At 42.0% G+C, this 19,281-nt stretch overlaps 1 protein-coding gene across 2 annotated transcripts; it reads left to right on the forward strand.

Moving 5' to 3' along the window:
* The first annotated feature begins 139 nt into the window (after positions 1–139).
* On the forward strand, positions 140–18,236 carry znf652 (zinc finger protein 652). 2 transcript variants are annotated; one of them, XM_062407495.1, is made up of 6 exons: positions 140–393; positions 4,440–5,960; positions 8,010–8,157; positions 8,379–8,494; positions 12,729–12,873; positions 14,722–18,236. In XM_062407495.1, exons 2-6 carry the CDS (start codon positions 4,923–4,925, stop codon positions 15,336–15,338), a joined length of 2,064 nt encoding a protein of 687 aa, XP_062263479.1. In that variant the 5' UTR covers positions 140–393; positions 4,440–4,922; the 3' UTR covers positions 15,339–18,236. The 2 variants fall into 2 exon arrangements, with proteins under 2 accessions (XP_062263479.1, XP_062263480.1); XM_062407496.1 differs by lacking the exon at positions 140–393 and adding an exon at positions 408–712.
* The last annotated feature ends 1,045 nt before the right edge of the window (positions 18,237–19,281 follow it).

Raw genomic sequence — 19,281 nt, forward strand, 5'->3', positions numbered from 1 at the left:
TCAGAGTCTCCACGTTATTATTTAATCAATCCGTGATTTAAACCCAGCGGGAGCGCGCGCCGCCGTGTCCTGTCTGCACTGAACGGGAGAACCAGACACTCTGTCGCGCGGCCTGGGATGAGCGCGGGACGGCGGCGGCGGTGGTACGCGCGAGAGCTGTGCCGGGGCCACGTAGCGGGGCTGAGGACGCACCGGCGCAGGTTCCCTCCGCTGAGCCCACAAACAAACAACAACAAATGACAGCAGCCTGCCGCATTTTGGACCAAACAAACCAGCGGCGCTTCATAAATGCACGTCCGCGAAGGTGGAGGGAGCGAGAGAAGTGCGCGTGCAGACCCGAATCTGTGCAACTGTGATTGCTCGAGCGCAGGAGGGAGGTCGCTCCCGGCGGAGGTAAGGCAGCGAACCGACAACAAATATGCTGCTACACAACTTAATTTCAAGCCCCTGTAGCGCGGGTGGCATGCGTGGCAGCCGCCGGGGAAAGCGCACACGGGGGTCGCCGATAGCCGGTGGCCGGAGCCGAGTCGAGAAACCAGCGGAGCTCCCAGCATTGACTTTGTGACAGTGTCGAGTTGAGTTGTCAGGAGCGTTGCACAGCTCCGGGGATTTGTGTCGTCTTCCACCACAGGAAAGACGCGGTGTTAACCGAGCGTGACATCGGCTCCTCGTCGCCCTTCATGTCGCTCCAGCTACTGTCAGCCCCGTCAAGGTGCCGTGTCGAAATCCAGTGTAACGTTGATGCTAAAAACCCGAGCTTATGCTAGCTGTAAGCTAACTAGCCTCAATCAGGGCGGTTTGGGGTTTAACCCGAAAGTCTTGAATCTGTTAGCTCGTGCATGTCAGCGAATGCTAGTGTTCAGCCCTAGTTGCATGTGCAGTGTAGTGGGTTTGTTTTCCAGGTCGAGTAACCTATGCTCAAATATCTAATGGCTGCACCTTGAGCTAATGTAGCCAAGTTAGCTTGTCATGTGTGTGCAGGTTAGTACCTATGGAATATTGCTAGCTCGCTAGATAGCCTAAGTTGACCGGGCCTGCACAGTGTTTCTGCAGTTCGGTGTTTTTGTTTTAACGCATTCTTTGTATAATACCCACCGCAACTCGTGTGCTGTCGTCTTGTAGCTGAAAATAGTGGCTTCTGTCTTGCGAGCACTATAAACACAGACGATAGCTGCTGCACCACATCTCGTTATAGTTTCCAAATGTATGTTAAGTGTTCGCCTTCGCGCTGTGTAACCTCGCTTGAAGCTGTTTGTTTTTTACCCAGTCCTCACATTTGTAGTTCAGTATTGTTCCACAATCTGAATCAGACTTTGTACAAAAGATCCGTGTTTAATATTCTCATGTTATCTTTCCCCCCCTTTCAGAATAGAGGATTCACAGTTGTAAACATCAGTGGACTCTGTCTCCTGTCATGTATGACAGTGTGTGTGTGTGTGTGTGTTTTGTGTGTGTTGTGTGTTGTGTGTTTGTGTGTGTGTGTGTGTGTGTGTGTGTGTGTGTGTGTGTGTGTGTTGTGAGGAGACTAAAGAGACATGGAGTGGGAGATGATAATCCGGCCTCTCTTCTATGATACCTCAGACCAAAAACATTAGTTACTGCTCTATGACCAGATTATGAGTTTGAAGGCCAAATACCCACAGAGGCTCTGGGCACCCCTGCAGTGCACCACACAGTGAGCTGGTTAGGTCTTATGAGTTAGGACCGGGTCAGGAATGTGAACCCTTACACGGCCCGCTGCAAAAGGGAAAGCTCATTAATGTCTAGACTTTAGAGGGAGCTTGGATTCAAGGAGCACTGATGCATAATAAGAAGTAAACGTGACACAATTTTGGCTGCTTCGGACTTGTCTCATTTGCTTGACTGTCAGAGCTCAGCCCAAGCACTTGTGAACACTCGTGCCATGTAGTGCTGTGAGGCTTCCCATCCTGTGTCATTCAACTCTTAAGCCTCAGTCGAAACTTCTCGGTATATGAGGCTTTGTGGCTTACGCGATATGAAATGAGGTTTGGCTTCTCGTAATGTCCCAGAAGCATTGTCAAGAAAGGCTTTGAATTGGTTGTTATCTATAAAACTTTTATATTTTTTGGCAAGTTTTGCTGAACATTAATGCTTTGGATCACTGAATGTTGCTGTCAAAGAGATATTCAGGGCAAAGTTTGGCCAACCAATGTGAAAAGCAGATTGAGTCAGCTAATTACCAGTGATATTGAGCACTCTACTTGATTCCCCACATCAAAGGGTTGCATTATGAGTGAATCTCTGAAATGACTCATTGATAACAGAAAGCGAGGCAAAGGATTTTTTTTTTCAATATTGGTAAAATAACACGCTCTTTGTTTATTTGCATGTTTGCAATTTTCAGCTGTAAATATAGCACTTTTGAATTAGTTTAATTTTTTAATTGTAAAATTATTTACATTCTCAACGTTAGCTGTCGTATTAAACAAGACCTAGTTGCATTTTAAGTCAAGTTTGTGCAGTGGTTTATCATGGAATTTATATTCCTCTGTCATCCAGAGGCAGGATAATCTATCAGGCTTTGTGTCTTAGACAGCCATGTGAGTTGAGATGCTGTGGTAGTGCAGAGCGGGCCCTCCCCCTGTGGTCTTAATGCTCTCTCGAGCTGCTGTCCAATTCTCAGAAAGGATCAGAGTCGGCGTGCACAGGAAGACAGGTGTGTCTTGTAGCGTTGACATTAACATTCTGCATAACTAGCTTTCACTTTGAGTTTCAAACTGGTAGAACAGATTTATGTATGTTTAGGCTATAATAAAAAAGCTAACTTTGCAATCTTTTCTATCTGCTAGGTACAATTTATTGTAATGAATGACAGGATGAACAAGAAAATCAGTTAAAACTTAAGCCCTGATTGAATGTTATGATACACAAAATGTCTATGTGACAGTCTCCTTTTTAGCTTTCAAAAATCTGTCTCTGGTTTGAAATTCTTCAGGTTTTATTTTTATATTATTGTTAGCAGGTGCAGTTTATGTTCAGTGGGAATAAGAGTTTGAACTGAACTCTAAATAATTAAGACATTGCTAGGACTATACAATTATAACAATGCAAATTAAAGCAATATATTTTAGGTGTCAAGTGCTGTACACTCATCGTGTCATTGTTGATTTTTTTTTTCTGGCTTTGGGAGGCTTTCTATTGAACCAACCGTCCTGTTGCACACTCATTATGGTTATCAAGTTGTAAGGTTGTTTGAGGTCACTCAACTGTCAGCCAGGGACAACCCAGCAGATGTATGCAAAGCTCCAGAACAGACCAACAAGTATAAAAGTAAAGATACCACAGGGAAATATATTTATTTGCGTTAAGGGCTAAGGTTTGCATTGCAGTTATCTTTAACTTGCATACAAATTATGACATGAATCTAGGCTCCAAATTTTGCAGTGCTTAGGCATCATTGAAAGTTTGATATACAGTTTCCTGTGGTTGTGTTTGCAATACAGGCTCTGGAGCTGTGGTTATCACTACGCTCTCTAACAGTTAACAGTCAATGGGAGGGGTGGTACTTAAACATTTATTGTTTAAAAACTAAGATGATTTCGTGTTTTATCTTTTGTTTTGCCATCAAATTGGTGTTGGTTGTTTTTTCGGGGAAGTTCTTCAAATAGTTTTTCCAGATTTTAAACAGAAAAGACATGAAACATGACAACAGTAAAAGGTGTTTTTGATTGGAGCAACTATTTATTATGATCTAAAGCAATTCAATCTGTGCTTTCATATTTTCCATTTCTAATTAAATGGAACGATTAACAAGCTTTTCAGGTGATATAATATAAATCTTTTCTAACTATCATGGGACCAAGTTGCATTTCCAATGTTGTAAATAAGGGCTGGGCAATAAAACAACCTCATTAATTGTCGCAATATAAATCTCATCATTAACAATATTACAAAGGTTTAATATAAATATAATTTTGCTTATACATTGTGTAAGCTCAGTAAGGACGTATAACACATAATTGATCTGCCTCAGATTTGCTCATAAAGAAGACTTTAAAACCACTACCTTCACTAAAGAGCCGAAATATACTGACACCAAAAATGTCATTGCAGTATAATTTTAGGCCATATAGTAAATCTGATCTTAAATTAACAAAATGTATTATGGTGGATCACTTTACAGGGCAAACCATCTCTGTTATATATTGAAGTGTTTCACTTGTGGTCGGGAAATATTTAGGTTGCTCTTTCTTTTTTTCTTTTTTTGACACTGAATCTCACAGTAATTTGTGAAGAGTGTGGTTCAACTCCTACACACAATACTGAAACTTTTGTGGGCAAATGTGGCGCTCAGCGCTGAAAACTTGACAGTATCGCTTTAGCTTCACCTCACACTCTAGTGACGCTCCACAGTGGAACAGTACCTTCCCCTATTTCATATGTATTTCTCCTTTTTTCTTCTCTGTCTCATCTCACAGGTAATGGACTGTAAATGGCTCTTCAAGCAAGACACAAAGGTCCTTATAGCCGTTCCATGTCTGGCTTTCAGCTTGTCTTTACCTGCTCTGCAATTTGAAGACACTGGTACCAAGCAGAGCTGCAGTCCTCACAGACACTGAATCTGGACCCGGTCTACATCCCGTATAAGTGCCGAGGAATTTAACTTCAAATGTTTGGCATCAGAGACACTGAGGCTTTGATTTTGCTGTAAGATTTTTTTTAAGCATACAAAACAAAGCTTGGAACAGATTGTATGTCTTTCCAACAGCGTTCCCTACCTTGGAAGGCATGGATGCTCTCTTTGAATCGGGTTGACTGTCTCTCACCTCATCCCCTCCTTCCTGTCTCCTTAGCAGAAGGAAGGTGGGGGATTGAAGCGGCGTCCCCTGCCTCTCCTTATAGAATACGCTAGTCTAACAAGGCAACATAGAGGTAATTTACCCCAATTTCTATCACTCTTCATGAAATCCTGCCAGAGCCTCAAGGAAGAGGTTCCCATCCCTAGCCTTGGCGGGATGTCACAGGAGGAAGGACGCAGGGCGCAAGTGTCCCAGTCCTATTTTCACTCCCCTAACCCAGATCTGGACCTGACGGGCAAGCTGTACAAGAGAGAGGTTGGTGGCAAGCCTTATTCTGTGTTAGTGGACAATAAAATGGCGGCCAAGTCATCCATGGGAGATCAGAACATTGGTCACTTGCCCACACAACATGTGACCCCTCAGCAGCACCAGCAGTATTTCAGGGAGGGAGGAGCAGTGCAGGAAGCAGAGATGCAGGCTGGCAACAACGGCACGTCTGACGACACTGAAGATGACGACGACGATGAGGCAGAAGAGGGGGAGGATGAGGACGGGGAAGAGGAGGCCTTTAAACGTGAGCAGATCATTGTTGAGGTTAACTTGAACAACCAGACACTTCATGTTTCCAAGGGTGACAACAAAGCTGGAACCACACCAGATAACTCTGAGAGAGCTGGCAGTGACGATGATGATGATGACGATGAGGAAGAGGAAGACGAGGAGGAGGAAGACGAGGAAAGCCCTGATGAAGAAGAAGAGGAGGACGAGGAGGAGGATGAGATAGAAAGCCGGAGAACAAGGTCGAAGAGGGCCCGTCGGGATGCCAGTAGCTCAGCAGCTCCCAGCAAGCCACAGAGGAAAAGCCTCAGAACAGCTTTGAGCACCGCCACTGGTGGAATGACCACCAGGGGGCGTCGGAAGCGCATGGAGCCTTCGAAGGGCATGCGCAGGTCAGCCAGGTCAGCCCCATCGTCTGCAGGTTCCACAACCACAGCATCCGGAGGGAAAGCAGAGGGGGAGGAGAAGGAGATGCTGGCGTGTGAAAAGTGCCCACGTGTGTTCAATACGCGCTGGTACTTGGAGAAGCACATGAACGTCACGCACAGGCGAATGCAGATTTGTGACAAGTGTGGCAAAAAGTTTGTGCTGGAGAGTGAGCTGGCCTTACATCAGCAGACTGACTGCGAGAAGAACATACAGGTAAAGCAAACATCTCCTTGCCCCTACCATATCTCTGCAATTACCCCTACAAATGTTATTCTTAATGGGAGAGCAGTGTATTTCCATGATTTACCACACAGATATTTGTTATTTAGATAGATAGAATTTGATACATTAAGCACCTGCCTTGGCCTTCATTATATTTATGGTAGATTTGTTGTGTGGTTTTATGCAGTAGCATTAGTTTTTGCTCACTCAGTCACATTCTTAATGTAAAAAATGTGAGGTAAGATAAATAAGTAAGTGTTAGCAGGAAATCTGAAAACATAGTTTTTAAAATATTTGGGGTAGTAAGTACAGTCTTGGCACACCTTTGAGACTGCCAACATGTGGAATTTAAACAAAGCGAGAACAATATGTTTTCACTTCTCTAAAACTGAAAAGGGTGATTTGATATATTGAAACCCAAGGGGAATGAGTTTTGAATAGCTTACTTTACCCTCCTGTTATGCTTAGAATGATTTGCATATTTAGTTACTTTATGAAGAACATACGTCTTAACCCAGTTGTTTAAGCCAGATGAAAGGTAATTTCTTATGATTAATGTTTTCTAATAATTAGTTGAGCTTCATGGAGGTGTAAATGGCTTTTATTGATGCAGTACCTGATTCTGTCTCGTAGGAACAAACAAATGAAAACTGATTATTAATTTCTTTCATTATTTGAAAGTGTTCTTTGAAAGGATCAGGCTACCTCACCATGTAAATTTAGGCTCAAGGGACTTTTTTGACAAATCAAATGCACTTTATTGACATGCTGACTTTTAGATCTATAATTCAGACCATAAAAAGTTGTCAACTCCTCATATATCAGGATTATCAATCGGAACGAATCATAGTGGATGTAATAACAAATTTAAATGCTTATGAACAGGATAATAATTCAAATTCTTTTCAATTAGGTGCCAATACTGTATAACGCATTTAATATCTGTTCCACTCTGATCACACAAAGAAGAATTAATAGCTGGTGGCATCAAGTGTCTTTTAGAATTCACATAATAAGTTGAACGGAGATCGTTTGCATTGGATCTCCGTTTAGTGAGTGAATCTTGAAGTTCTGTCAATTGGTTTGCATGATATTCAAAACTATGATAAAGATAATCACAAATATCATGTTTATGGCTTAGATGGAAGACTACGTGCACAAAACTATTTATGTGGTACTTAATGGGAGTAGGAAAAAAAAGAGAGACTTGCGAAAAAAAATCACATGATAGGTTGGCCAGTGTTTGTAAGAAGGCATGTGGGAGATTCTGCAACAATTCTATTTGATCTAAAGACACACAATTTAATGTTTTGTTCATCATATGAACTGCTTTATTGCTTTCAAATATTTGTGGTGTAATCACAGCGTGATTTTTGCACATCTGCCGCTCCGCTGTAGGCGCTGCAGACTGAGATAACTGCCTGCACAACTGGATTTATCTACTCCGTTTACATCTGTATTTGCTTCCAAAAGTGTCTAACCTGAGTTTAAATTTGAAACGAAGGAAATATATCTGCATCAGTTTTATAAACCTTTATTGTTAACTTTGACATTTAAACCTGTATCCTTTGAGCAATCTCAAATAACATTAATACACGTTAATGTCATTACAAGATATATGTTTAATACCATATACCTTGTAATGACATTAATTCCTGCTGGCTTTCCCTTTGACTAAGGGACAAAAAGTATTACAGAGCATTTATATGAGGTATTCAAATCTTTAAAGTCTTAAATTAAATTTGGTAAACAAAGCATTAATCCTGATACAGGAATACAGGAATTATATCAAGGAACTGGCATTGACAAAGTCCACATATTTCTCCTTGTTTATTTTGGTTTATTGACTGTGATCAGCAGATATCCAGAGGAGTTTCAGCTAATTAAATCCATACTGACTTTAACCCAGCAGAGGGAGCTGGACTATAAGGAAACAATTAAAGCAAATGGGAACCAGCTAATGACCCTCAGGTTGTGTTGCTCATGATACCAAACAGCAACAATAAGCTTTTTTTGTATTTTTATGTGTTTTACTTTTAGTGTGTCTCCTGCAACAAGTCTTTTAAGAAGCTGTGGTCACTGCATGAGCACATTAAGATTGTCCACGGTTATGCAGAGAAGAAATTCTCATGTGAAATCTGTGAGAAGAAGTTCTACACTATGGCTCATGTCCGTAAGCACATGGTTGGTAAGTAGGAGCCTTTTTCTTCTTTTTTTTTCACAATTCAAACCTTAATGGACCAAACACATCCCATAGTTCAGCATGACATGAACTACAACAACATGTTTTATATTATAGATTTTTTTTGATAAGATTGTCAAAAACAATTTCTTTATCTGTGTTCTGGTTCAGACCAAAACTGATTCAGTTATCTCTATGTTGTTTTCCTCTGTCTTCTCTTTCTTCAGCTCACACTAAGGACATGCCCTTCACCTGTGAGACATGTGGGAAATCGTTTAAACGCAGCATGTCCTTAAAAGTTCACTCACTCCAGCATTCTGGAGAGAAACCCTTCCGTTGTGAGGTAAGATTGTGTCTGTTTGGATGTGATATCCTGTATTCACAGGAATCTGGACTGGGCTGGAATCTAGTGGAGTTAGACTGTGCCTGTTAATACTAAAGTTAGGGCCACAAGTAGATCAACAACTGATTTCTGAAGCTGCATCAATACCTGCATGTTTTATTTGAAATATGTGAGGATTTTTATCATACGAACACCTGAAAACTCCTGTCATGTACACTGCTCCAGCTGTTGTTTACAGAAGCCAATTGTCCACTCTACGTTCGGTTGCTTACTTGCAGATAATACTTACAACTAAGATGAGTGTGACCCCGTCATTACCGATATTAATGAGTTTTTTGTGATCCGATCACAAGTGGAGAGCTCTGAGTGTGTGCGTTCACACCTGACATTAATATGTGGTCGCACATGTCTCTTGATCGGATCTCAGCTCCCCCCTCTATACAAACATACTTGTACGTCATCTCTGTTCAAGTCCAACTTGTGTTGCATTTACCCATCCTTAATATGTATGTCCCATGTCACTGTTTGTCTGTGTCGGCATGAGTGAGGGAAAGTGAGGTAGACAGACCAGTCCCGAAAGACTAAATGAATCTCCTACAGCTGCGCTGTGAAGAAATATTTGACCAATTAAAGGAAAGTATCGATCATTTTGTGGTGGTCAGTGTGTCATAATTAAACACATGAACGAGATGAGAAAGAATATGTTTGATTTATAGTGACACTGCAGCGGGTCAGACAACGTCGGCTAAGTAGGAGGTCCCCTCATGTGGCCCAGGTTTGGTTTGCGTTCACACTGCTAAAGAATGTGGACACGTGTGGCCCAGACCACCTCCAAAAGTGGACTGGCGTTATTGGATCGCTATCCGATCTGAGTGCTTTCACACATGTACTTATAGCTGTCCACTTGTGATGGGATCACAAAAAACAAATTGTAATTACACATGTGTGCGGGTTCTGTGTCGTCGTTTCCAGACATCTCCTTGTCTGCCCATTCTAGTTAAACACAGCCCCAGAGTTTTCATCTAAAATAAGGCAGGCAGCATTTATAATGTTTTTTTTTTGGTGCTCGAAACTAAACTAAAATGTATTCATGTCGATGTTGCTTGAGAAAAGCGGCTAAAACAGCATGTGGGAGGTTTTTTGTGCTTTATGCAAATTGTCCCTCTGTGTGCTCACAGTGTTTCACACGTGGCTGCTCAGTATGAGTACAGTACAGAAAATCCCTGTCTTTATAAGTCATATTTTAACCATCATTCACATAACACATATGCCATATGACTTAGCAATTCCCAACCATACACTGGTTTTCCAAAATGGTATAAATGCCACACTGTTGTGTTTCTCATAATTGTAGAGGTATTTTTTACCTCACTGCTCATACCAAGCATGAACAAAGATGTGAACAGAATATAATGTTGATTTAGTGGAGTGATGTTTTTAAAAAGCGATTATTTGTCATAAATACACACACTTGCATTTCATTGTCTTTCCTCTCATCCTTTTCTAACACATTTATTTTGAGCTGGATTGAGCTCTCTAGTCTCATTGTATTGAGTGGAATAAGGTCACAGTTTTGACGAATGTCCCCTTGTTTGCCTTAGTAGAAGCATCAGAGAAGTTTTCACTCATTGGATTAACAGATTGTGGTTTATGAACAACACAATCGTTATTTTCAGTTGAAGTCTTCCTGTGTGAGGGAGAGCGTCCTCTTTTATTTTTGAACCTTCACTGGACTGTTGGACCATTTGAATTCAGCTTCTCTTTAAAACTCAAACCATGTCAAATATTAGCAAACCACATATAAACAGAGTTCACCATTACCTGGAACACAAGAGGAATGTTAGAACAAAATATGTCTGTGTTTTAAAGCTTTGACAGACCTCATTCAATGACAATGTTTACACAGACCGCAATACTCCAACTATTGCCCTTATTCTGAATGACGCATTATTTTGATTATAATGTTTACATGTCTAGCTTATATATTATTCCATTCATATTCGTGTTTACTTTTTGCAGGGCATGATACCTTTGCTATTCCCTTGAGTGGCAAAGCTTCAACTTGTTATTTTTCCATCTTGTTAACACTCGAACCCAGGGCATGTTTCTTCAGGCAGTTGGTAACTGCCGTTTGTCGTTTATTGAGATTAAGACGTTTACATGTCAACATAATGCTGGAAAGGTTGGGAACACTCATCAGAAAATGGTCTTTACATGAGAGTACCTTAACATGCTTTCAAACATTCAATGAACTACCGACAATCTCCAAGTTTTTTTATAGCAGGATATTGTCTGCAGTGTTCACAGCAAGCATGGTGGGAGCGCTGATAATATTTCTAACACGTAATTGACACAAAAGAGACACAAAATAAAAGAGTACAATTATCTTGGGATTCGAGAGCTTTAGGTTGTAAGGACAGACGCAGGGTCATGTGCTATAAACACAAACATATGATCTTCACTCCAGAATACGTTGTGTCCTGCCTCCTGCATGCTCTAACCAGACGTCACCCATCATCTATATAATCTGGAGAATTTCCTGCTGTGAGTGTTTCTGATCCAGAGAAAGTCTGGACCCCATTGTCCTGCAGTTCATGTCATATAATGACCTTATTCACACTATTGTCTTAATCAGGTTCATGCTTGAATATTACTGTCCATGTAAACATATGAAGATACATTTTGTCACATTATGGTTAGGGACTGGAAGCTATTTCAGCTTGAGTTCAGAGTTGGCAGCAGTTGATAATCATAACCCAGTCGAGAATCATAAGTTCAAGGGCTGACAGATGGGCGGCTTTACTCCCACCCAAGGCCTTTTAATGTCCAACCACTTAAATGGACAGCACACAAGGAGCATGTGTGTTTGGGTGGAGCTGCCATTCTACTCCGGAACATGTAATTACATGCTTATTAAATGTGCGTTTCATGTATAGGCAATTCTCCTTAGTGGTCCTACTCTGTACTGCCATATGGAACCTGCTAGATTCTTTTTCCACAACATTTATTTAGTCAGGTTGTGTCATTCGGGTTGTAAAAGTCTCACTTCAGGAATAGACATGACCAACAAAGCCTCATAAGTCAAATATACAGCCTGGTCACATTCACACAAATATTCTGGGTATTGTTGGCTTGGTGCAGTAACCTCCTTTTGTTATGTATACAAAGCTGCTTTCAGACATTCACTAGACTCAACAGAGCCTCCGTGACGACTCCAGAGGAGGTGCATGTGTCAAAGCAAATGTCTGAGTGAGACACTATAGATTCTACGGACTTTATCCTCTTGACCTCCTAGTTTTAAGTCCGTAGAAATCCAGGAGAAGTCGATGTGTTAGTTCATAGCAGGGGATCCCCTGCTGGATTCACCACAAGCAATTGGGTGGGGGGGGCGGTTTATGACAAAAATCCTAAAAGCGGTGACACACGTAGAAGACATCTAATTTGTGTTGATAGGAAGTATTGGTAGACGACTGGGTCGAGGTGCTGTAAGTGTGATCACGTGATCAATGCAGCGGAGTACATACGTCACCTCCTGCCTATGTCTGCTGCACCCTATTGCTCCACCACTTGATTGAATAATGGAGAGAATCTTCCGCTGCATTTTCATGTGTGAAAGGCAAGTTACGGTTAAACCCTGTTGCCAAATCTCTGGATATTACCCCGATATCTTATGTGAAAATGACTCCTAGTGGACTCCTTCATATACATAATGGTTACGACTATGTTGTTTCGCTCTTTAGTGCCCTAACCTAACTTGCCCCTTCTGCCTGGTTTCACTTTTGCATATAAAGTATGCCATGCACAGTGATCACATGACAGCAGTGTACACACAATTCAAAATAGATTATATAAGAACAACGGATAGTCACAATCTTGTTCTATAATCTCGGAAGAGCGTGGCCTAGGGGATAGAGCGGGTGTTCTGCAACAAGAAGGTTGCCGGTTCAAATCCCACTCTTTCCTATCTGCATGCCTAAGTGTCCTTGGCAAGAATGCTGAGTGTTCTGAAAATGTAAGTCGCTTTGGACAAAAGCATCAGCTAAATGACATGTAATGTAATAATCTAAAATAAAATGGATCGTCTAACGTTAGATGAGTATTTTAAAAATTAGCAGCCCAATCCAGTTTTCAATGTTGTGTGACTGCAGGTATGTTTGTGTGTTTTTGTGTTCATCCTCGTGCACTGAACTGGTTTGTGCCTTTTATCTGAATGCCTCTGTTGTCTCTGTTGTAGAACTGTGACGAGCGGTTCCAGTACAAGTACCAGCTGCGCTCCCACATGAGCATTCACATCGGACACAAGCAGTTCATGTGCCAGTGGTGTGGCAAGGACTTTAACATGAAACAGTATTTTGATGAGCACATGAAAACCCACACAGGTGAGAAAAGACATGTGTTGTAAGGTTACTTTGGCCTTTTGTCATGTCTGTTTTTGATCCAAAAATGTTTTCAGAATCCTAGTTTACACTTTAAAAGTCTGTTATGAATACAGAGGCTTCTCTACAAACTGGTAACCTTTGCCAGAACATAGGAACCTAACCAAAGTAATGTCACGCAAATCCTATGTTTAGGCTATAAGATTATAAAATGTCCCTGTTCCAGAGATAGTTCCTGGGCCTTTGGAAACAACTGTCAGGGTGGATTCTCCAGTAAGGCTGTTCCAGCTGGTATACAGGAATACTTCAGACGGGTGGTTGCTAGTTTCAATAGTTATAGTTTGGGAAAAGTAATTTATTTTTATATTTTTGACATTGAAAATATGCAGCCGTCTTTTCCAGCAATTATAAAAGGCGGTAGCTTTACAGAAAATGAGGGAACATGGAACATTAACTAGAAGGTTTTAAAAAAGTTTGCTTGTGAACTAGCTAAAATCTGAAAAATGCTATTTGGTAGATGTGCGTCCAGCCTCTCTGGCGTTTTAGTCGTCCCTTCAATCTTTGCTAATCTCCTTTCTATTTAAATATCATGCAATACTGCAACAGGAAATTACAATGAATAAAAAAATGACTGTGCTTCATGAAAAGCAGTCATTTTGTAATTTAAATCAGTCTCTGTTGCTTTATCATAGTTTCCCAATAGAGATAAGGACATGAATACAAAATATTTTTTTGTTGATATACTGCAGTTCTGTTATGTTGAGCGAAGAAAACAAACAACCATGTTCAGGAGATCGTCGGGCAGCTTGTCTCCATGCACTCCCTAAAAATGGAGAAACATGGGATGTAGCCAAGAGGAACATTATAGTGGTGAGAGCAAAGGGACACTGACCAGTTTATGTAATGAGAGGGATATTTCACATCAAAGAACGGCCTTGTATACAGTATAATGCGGCTTATAATGACTACCCAGACACATGGTGTTTTAGATCCCTCTGATTTTCTGCCCCTGCTGCATTGCTATTTCTAAGACCGAACTGAACAGCGAAGCCTGTGCGTCCTTCACTGGTTTCTCAAGCCGTGCCTATCGTGGGTGGACACACCGCTTTCAATTGGCCCTCGCTGTTCTATTTGTGCTGTGTAATTACACTACCCTCTCCTCTCCCTGCCGCTAGAAACCAATTTAGTCTCCAGCAGGAGGAGACACACCCAGTCATGCCCTGTAATAGGCTGAACACATGTTAGACACCCAAAGTTTGGTTCACTGCACAAAGTTTTCCACGAACTCCTGGAAGTGAGTGTAAGTTAACATTTACTTAAGACTTCAGCACATTAGCTGTCACCTTTTGATATTCAGTTGGTTTTGAGGTGCTTCACACATAACATGGCAGAATAAGGCACTCAGAGAGCTCCTCAGCAGCCTGTTAATAGATGGCTGTGTGGGTGGTAGCAGGCACATTCAGTGGCTCCATCGAGGGAGGTTAATGAGAGTGGCATTCCACCCAGGCTCCTGTTGTTCACTTTCACATCTCCTCTTCTCAAAGTGTGAATGGTAATAGCTTCCTGTGGAGTGGGTGGGTTGACAGCAAAGACCCTCTGTTCAAGATGGCGACTGATTTGCATTTTTAAAAGAGAACTGTTACTCAGAAATGTGAAAAAAGCTTACTTTGTCATTCTGAGGGCTTTAATCAGTTGAGTATTTAACATTTTGAAAGCATCAGATTTGGCAACAAAGGATCTGACTCCCTTGCATCATATTATTTTCTCTGCATAGCCACTGTCTTTTTTTGTTAACTGATACAGTGTCTGTCTCCCTCACTCACTGGTCTCTTATCTTCTGAATCTGTGTAGGAGAGAAGCCTTTCATTTGTGAGATCTGTGGAAAGAGCTTCACCAGTCGGCCAAACATGAAGCGTCACCGCCGCACCCACACAGGGGAGAAGCCCTATCCCTGCGAGGTGTGCGGCCAGCGCTTCCGCTTCTCCAACATGCTAAAAGCACACAAAGAGAAGTGTTTCCGGGTCACCAGCCCTGTGGTTCTGCAGACCAGCGGCCCGCCCTTGCCTGTCCGCATCTTCAGCAACACCTTCTCCTCCTCTTCCTCCACCTCTGGCCCTGGCCCATCAGATGCCAGCTCGGCTACCCCCTCAGCTCCCCTGGGCCTCAGCCCGACGGGAGGGCCCATGCCTCTGCGAGGCCCTGTGGGACACACATTCTCCCATGTGCAGCTTCACTCAACCCCTTCTCACCATCACCCTCCAACAACCCAGCAACATCTCTCAAACACACCCCAACACGCCCCACCTCACCCCCACCACCACCTGGCCGTGCCCCCAGTCTCCCACCTTCCCCCACCCCCTGCCCTATTCAAGAGTGAGCCCCTAAACCACTGTGGGCATGAAGACAGCAGCTACCTGCACCACATGGCTCATCCAGACAAGGGTCCTGGGGCCCCACAGCACCACTGAACTGTGCTCCGGCACTGCGGGCCACACCAGACCACGCCTTGTTCCTCTTGTTTCATAGTCCTGCCTCAGCCCCTCTGATGCAAGGCTCTTAATTTAAGGGTATTCCTCTCAAAAAGAGTTAGATAAGTTAAGCTAAACATACTCACGTGAAAGATCCAGACTTATACATCCTCAGTTCACGCATTATATAAAGTATTACCCCTACTTAAAAACCCTGGTCAACTGATTTTACACAGTTTTTTTGTTTTCCTGGAACATTATCTAAGGAAATCGAACGATTCCTGTACAAGTTCTCTGTTTGTACATTGAGTGTAAAGTATCTCCCTTTCAACATAAGCTGCTGATGAAGTCAACATAAGAATTACCTGGGCTTCTTAAATCTTCAAGAATAAGTGTCATTGAGCTCTCAGTTTAATGTTGATGACTTATGGTTGCACAATGGCTTTCTGTGCAGGTCTGCCCCACAGCAATACTCAACCTGTCCTCCGAATTGTACTGCAGAGGCTCGGGCATCACATAAATGTTAAATGAATGTTGTAACTGGTTCTACCTGAGTCCTTCTCCGCCCTAAGTCGGAGGCTGAGGCTTTCTGTACTTGGGCCACTGAAGTAGTGCGAGATGCAGTAAGGGGGGGGGGTTGTTTGTAACGGAAATGGAAAAAAAATGTTTTGTAACTGCTCGGTTGAATCTTGACATAGTCTAAGATTCATGGCTAAATGGTGCTTTCCATTCCAGTACATGATATATTTCTTAATTTTTCTCTTTCCATTTGATTTTCAGAAGTGTAATATTACACACAATCGTGTAATATTACACACAATCGTGTGATATAGGTAATGTCTTGCCATCCTGGCTTTTCTTCAACAGATTTGAGGTTTCAACTATTTTTGTTTATGAAACTCAGTTTATGCAGAACTTGCCCTCGGCACACGCATCCTCACACCTACTCAAGCACACGCAAAAGACATGAGGCCACATGGTCACTGATTTACTTACTGTGACCAGTGCAACCTCAGTCTTCAACACTGCTGGTCAACAGATGTGTTTAGATAACAGATGACTGTCAAATACTGCCACTGTGAGGGGCCAGACATGCGGCCCCATCAGGATCTACCCCAACTCCCTTCGCTGCTGACGAAATGATACGGGTTACCATGTTAAAGGTCGTTGGACACACACACACACACAGTATACGCAACACGCAACTGGGACCTTTCTCATCACCGGTCTTAACAGACAATTATGCATATTCCTCTCAGCCTGTTTTCCACAGTTTGGTGTAGGGAGTTGTAATGTAAAGGTTTGTTTTTCACTTTTCATCATCCTGACATTCTTTGAGCCACACAGGCAAAGGTGTCGAAACCTGTTGAATGTTGCCTACGCAGAATGATGGCTGAGGAGTCATTTGTGTACTTTTTTTTTTGTTTCATTTTCTCAGTTTTAATCTAATGGAGGGTTCTGTAGTCTAGATATACTGTCGTTAGCACATGATAGGAAACGTCAGGATAAAAGGCAGTGGTTGTACAACCTTAAATACTTGGAATTCTTGTATAGATAAGCATACATTTGAACAAGTCAGTGCAAGAAGTTACATTTATCAATGTAAAAGCCAATGGTGTGAATGTTATTTGTTAAATAGAAGCTGGTTGGCGAGTATTAAGGTTGCTTGTTTGCACCCGGCCTGGTGGTGTGTTGAGGAGGAAGATTGCGGAGAGCGAGTGCTTAGGTATGCATGTGTTATTCTCGACCAGCCTGTCTGTCTCTCGGTCTGTCTCTTTGTCTGTCTGTCTGTCTGGTTGTCCCCAGTGCTCCCGTACCAAAAGCTGCTTTTACACAGTGTGCCCCAATGTATTCGTATTTGGGGATACGTGAGATGGACAATAGAAGTGAATTCAACATCGTTCTGCCACTCTAACAGAATTCAGCATGAAGTGGTAGTGAAGCTCAGTAGTTTAGGATGTCCCTTCTTTTTTTTTTTTTGAGACCTGCAATTATCCTGCCATTTCTGTGGGTCTTAATACCGCTGCATTGATTGCTTATCATCCTTTCCCCTTTGGTTTCACTGCAGTGCTTCAGCATTTTGCAGTATGACTCTTTTGTCTTGTTTTTTTTTAGCCTTTTCATTAGTGTGTATTCTCTGCACTTTACTGCTGCGTGGGTGAGGCGCAGGGAAGGGAGGGACTGACAATGCATTGTGGAAAAGAGTGCAGTTGTGGCTGCATGGGAAAGGGTGGAGGTGATTACTTCGAGTGGATGTTTTTAGGCAAGGAAAGGAGGAGAATCCCTGGGTGGGGTAGGTTGGTATGGAAGGGACCATCGCAAAATGCAGGACATTTCTTTTAGTATGTGCTTACATTCAATTTCTTATTTAAAAACAACACAAAAAAAAAGCATTTTACTCCAGTATGGACATTCACTCAAAGTTAAAGCACTGTTCATCCTGCTTTGTCATCTTTACTCTAGCCCCTCCGAGTAACACCTGAAATACATTCTACATTCTACTTTATGTCTGTTCATGGAGCCTCTCTGTCACGTCCTGCTACGTCTTCAGTTTGACGAAGGATTCTCCTCCTCCTTTCTTTGTTATATAGAATGCACTTTCTACTAAAATTCTTGGCTAGTTAAGAAAAAAAATAACATTGTATATTCTTTAAAGATGTTTTAAAAAAATCTATATACTTTTTCCCCTTTGTATTTTTAACCACTTAATGTAGCATTGCGTATTTTATTATTGTATCTGGTACAAAATGTGCAGCTTTATAATGTCCTGATTTGTCTTTTTTGTATGTTACCTGGAGATTGAGGAGAAGTGTAAAAAATTGGGCCTTTTTTGATAATATACATTTAACTGACTGCTAACTTTGAGAAGTAAAAACGAGTAGCCATGATTATCACACATTTGTCGTGTCTGTGTACTGTCTTCAATCACGATGGGTTTACAGAAGAGAAACTGAATATCAATGATTGTGCACTGATGGGTCAGTGCGATCAAATACAGGTTACTTCCATATGAAACTTTGCTGAAGGGCCTAAATTCCAACTGGCGCCTGCTGCAACTGCACATACTGGATTTGCATAAGCCATAACCTCATTTTCGGGTTGTAGGTCCTCTTCTCTGTCGCACTTCCTCTTATTTCAGTGTGCCTCGCCCTTCACCTATATTTGCAACAACATGCATGTTAGCAAGTCTTTTAGAAATTAGAGTTAGTTCGACTTTGCAGATATGGATTTCCATGCAGTATGGATTATTGTTGTCACCGGCAGTGACCTCAGACAGGAAATCTCCTGGCTAAGTAAATCAAAGCTTCAATCTCATCTAAACCCATACATAAGCAGTAATATATGCGGAAAGCTTCATTAAATTACTAACATTTCAATATCAGACCAAGAGTAAAAAGAGTTATTTATTTTCAAGTATTTTTTATTCTGTGGACACACAGGTGTTTTTAAGTGGTGCACCAATGAGTCACATATTCCTGTAAGGTAGCAGAGCAGGCCGGTGTGTGTGGAGAGAAAAGTGTGAGTGGGTGGTCAGGTACCCAGGCTCACTTCACAAGCAGAGGAGATAATAACACAGCACCGGTACATCTCCGTTTCCATTCAGGGTTCAGAAGTAGTCAGCCACCCCAGCTGTTAGTCATTATGCCCTGTACTGTGTAGAGGAGGGAGGAGGCCACGTCTATCAGGCAGATAAGCAGAGGAGGGCTTCAGTGTCATGTTGTTCAGGCACGTGATTGCCGCTCTCAAAGTTGCTGCATTTGTCCTGCATTAATCATAGTGTATTTGCAGGGTTGTATCGTTTTTTCTTCCAGAGAAATGAGCAAACAACATGCTCCCTGCACGCGAAGATGATTGTTACATTATTACATTTCATTTAGCTGACGCTTTTGACCAAAGCGACTTACAATAAGTGCATTCTACCATGGGTACAAACCCAGAACAT

Source organism: Platichthys flesus, chromosome 16 (assembly GCF_949316205.1).
Source record: "Platichthys flesus chromosome 16, fPlaFle2.1, whole genome shotgun sequence".
NCBI classification, from domain to species: domain Eukaryota; kingdom Metazoa; phylum Chordata; class Actinopteri; order Pleuronectiformes; family Pleuronectidae; genus Platichthys; species Platichthys flesus.

Excerpts from the sequence above, each read along its gene's own strand:
- znf652 (XM_062407495.1), top strand. The coding sequence starts at position 4,923 with ATGAAATCCTGCCAGAGCCTCAAGGAAGAGGTTCCCATCCCTAGCCTT. Across the intron at positions 8,158-8,378 it reads TGTCCGTAAGCACATGGTTG|CTCACACTAAGGACATGCCC; the intron begins GTAAGTAGGAGC and ends CTCTTTCTTCAG. Across the intron at positions 8,495-12,728 it reads AGAAACCCTTCCGTTGTGAG|AACTGTGACGAGCGGTTCCA; the intron begins GTAAGATTGTGT and ends TCTCTGTTGTAG.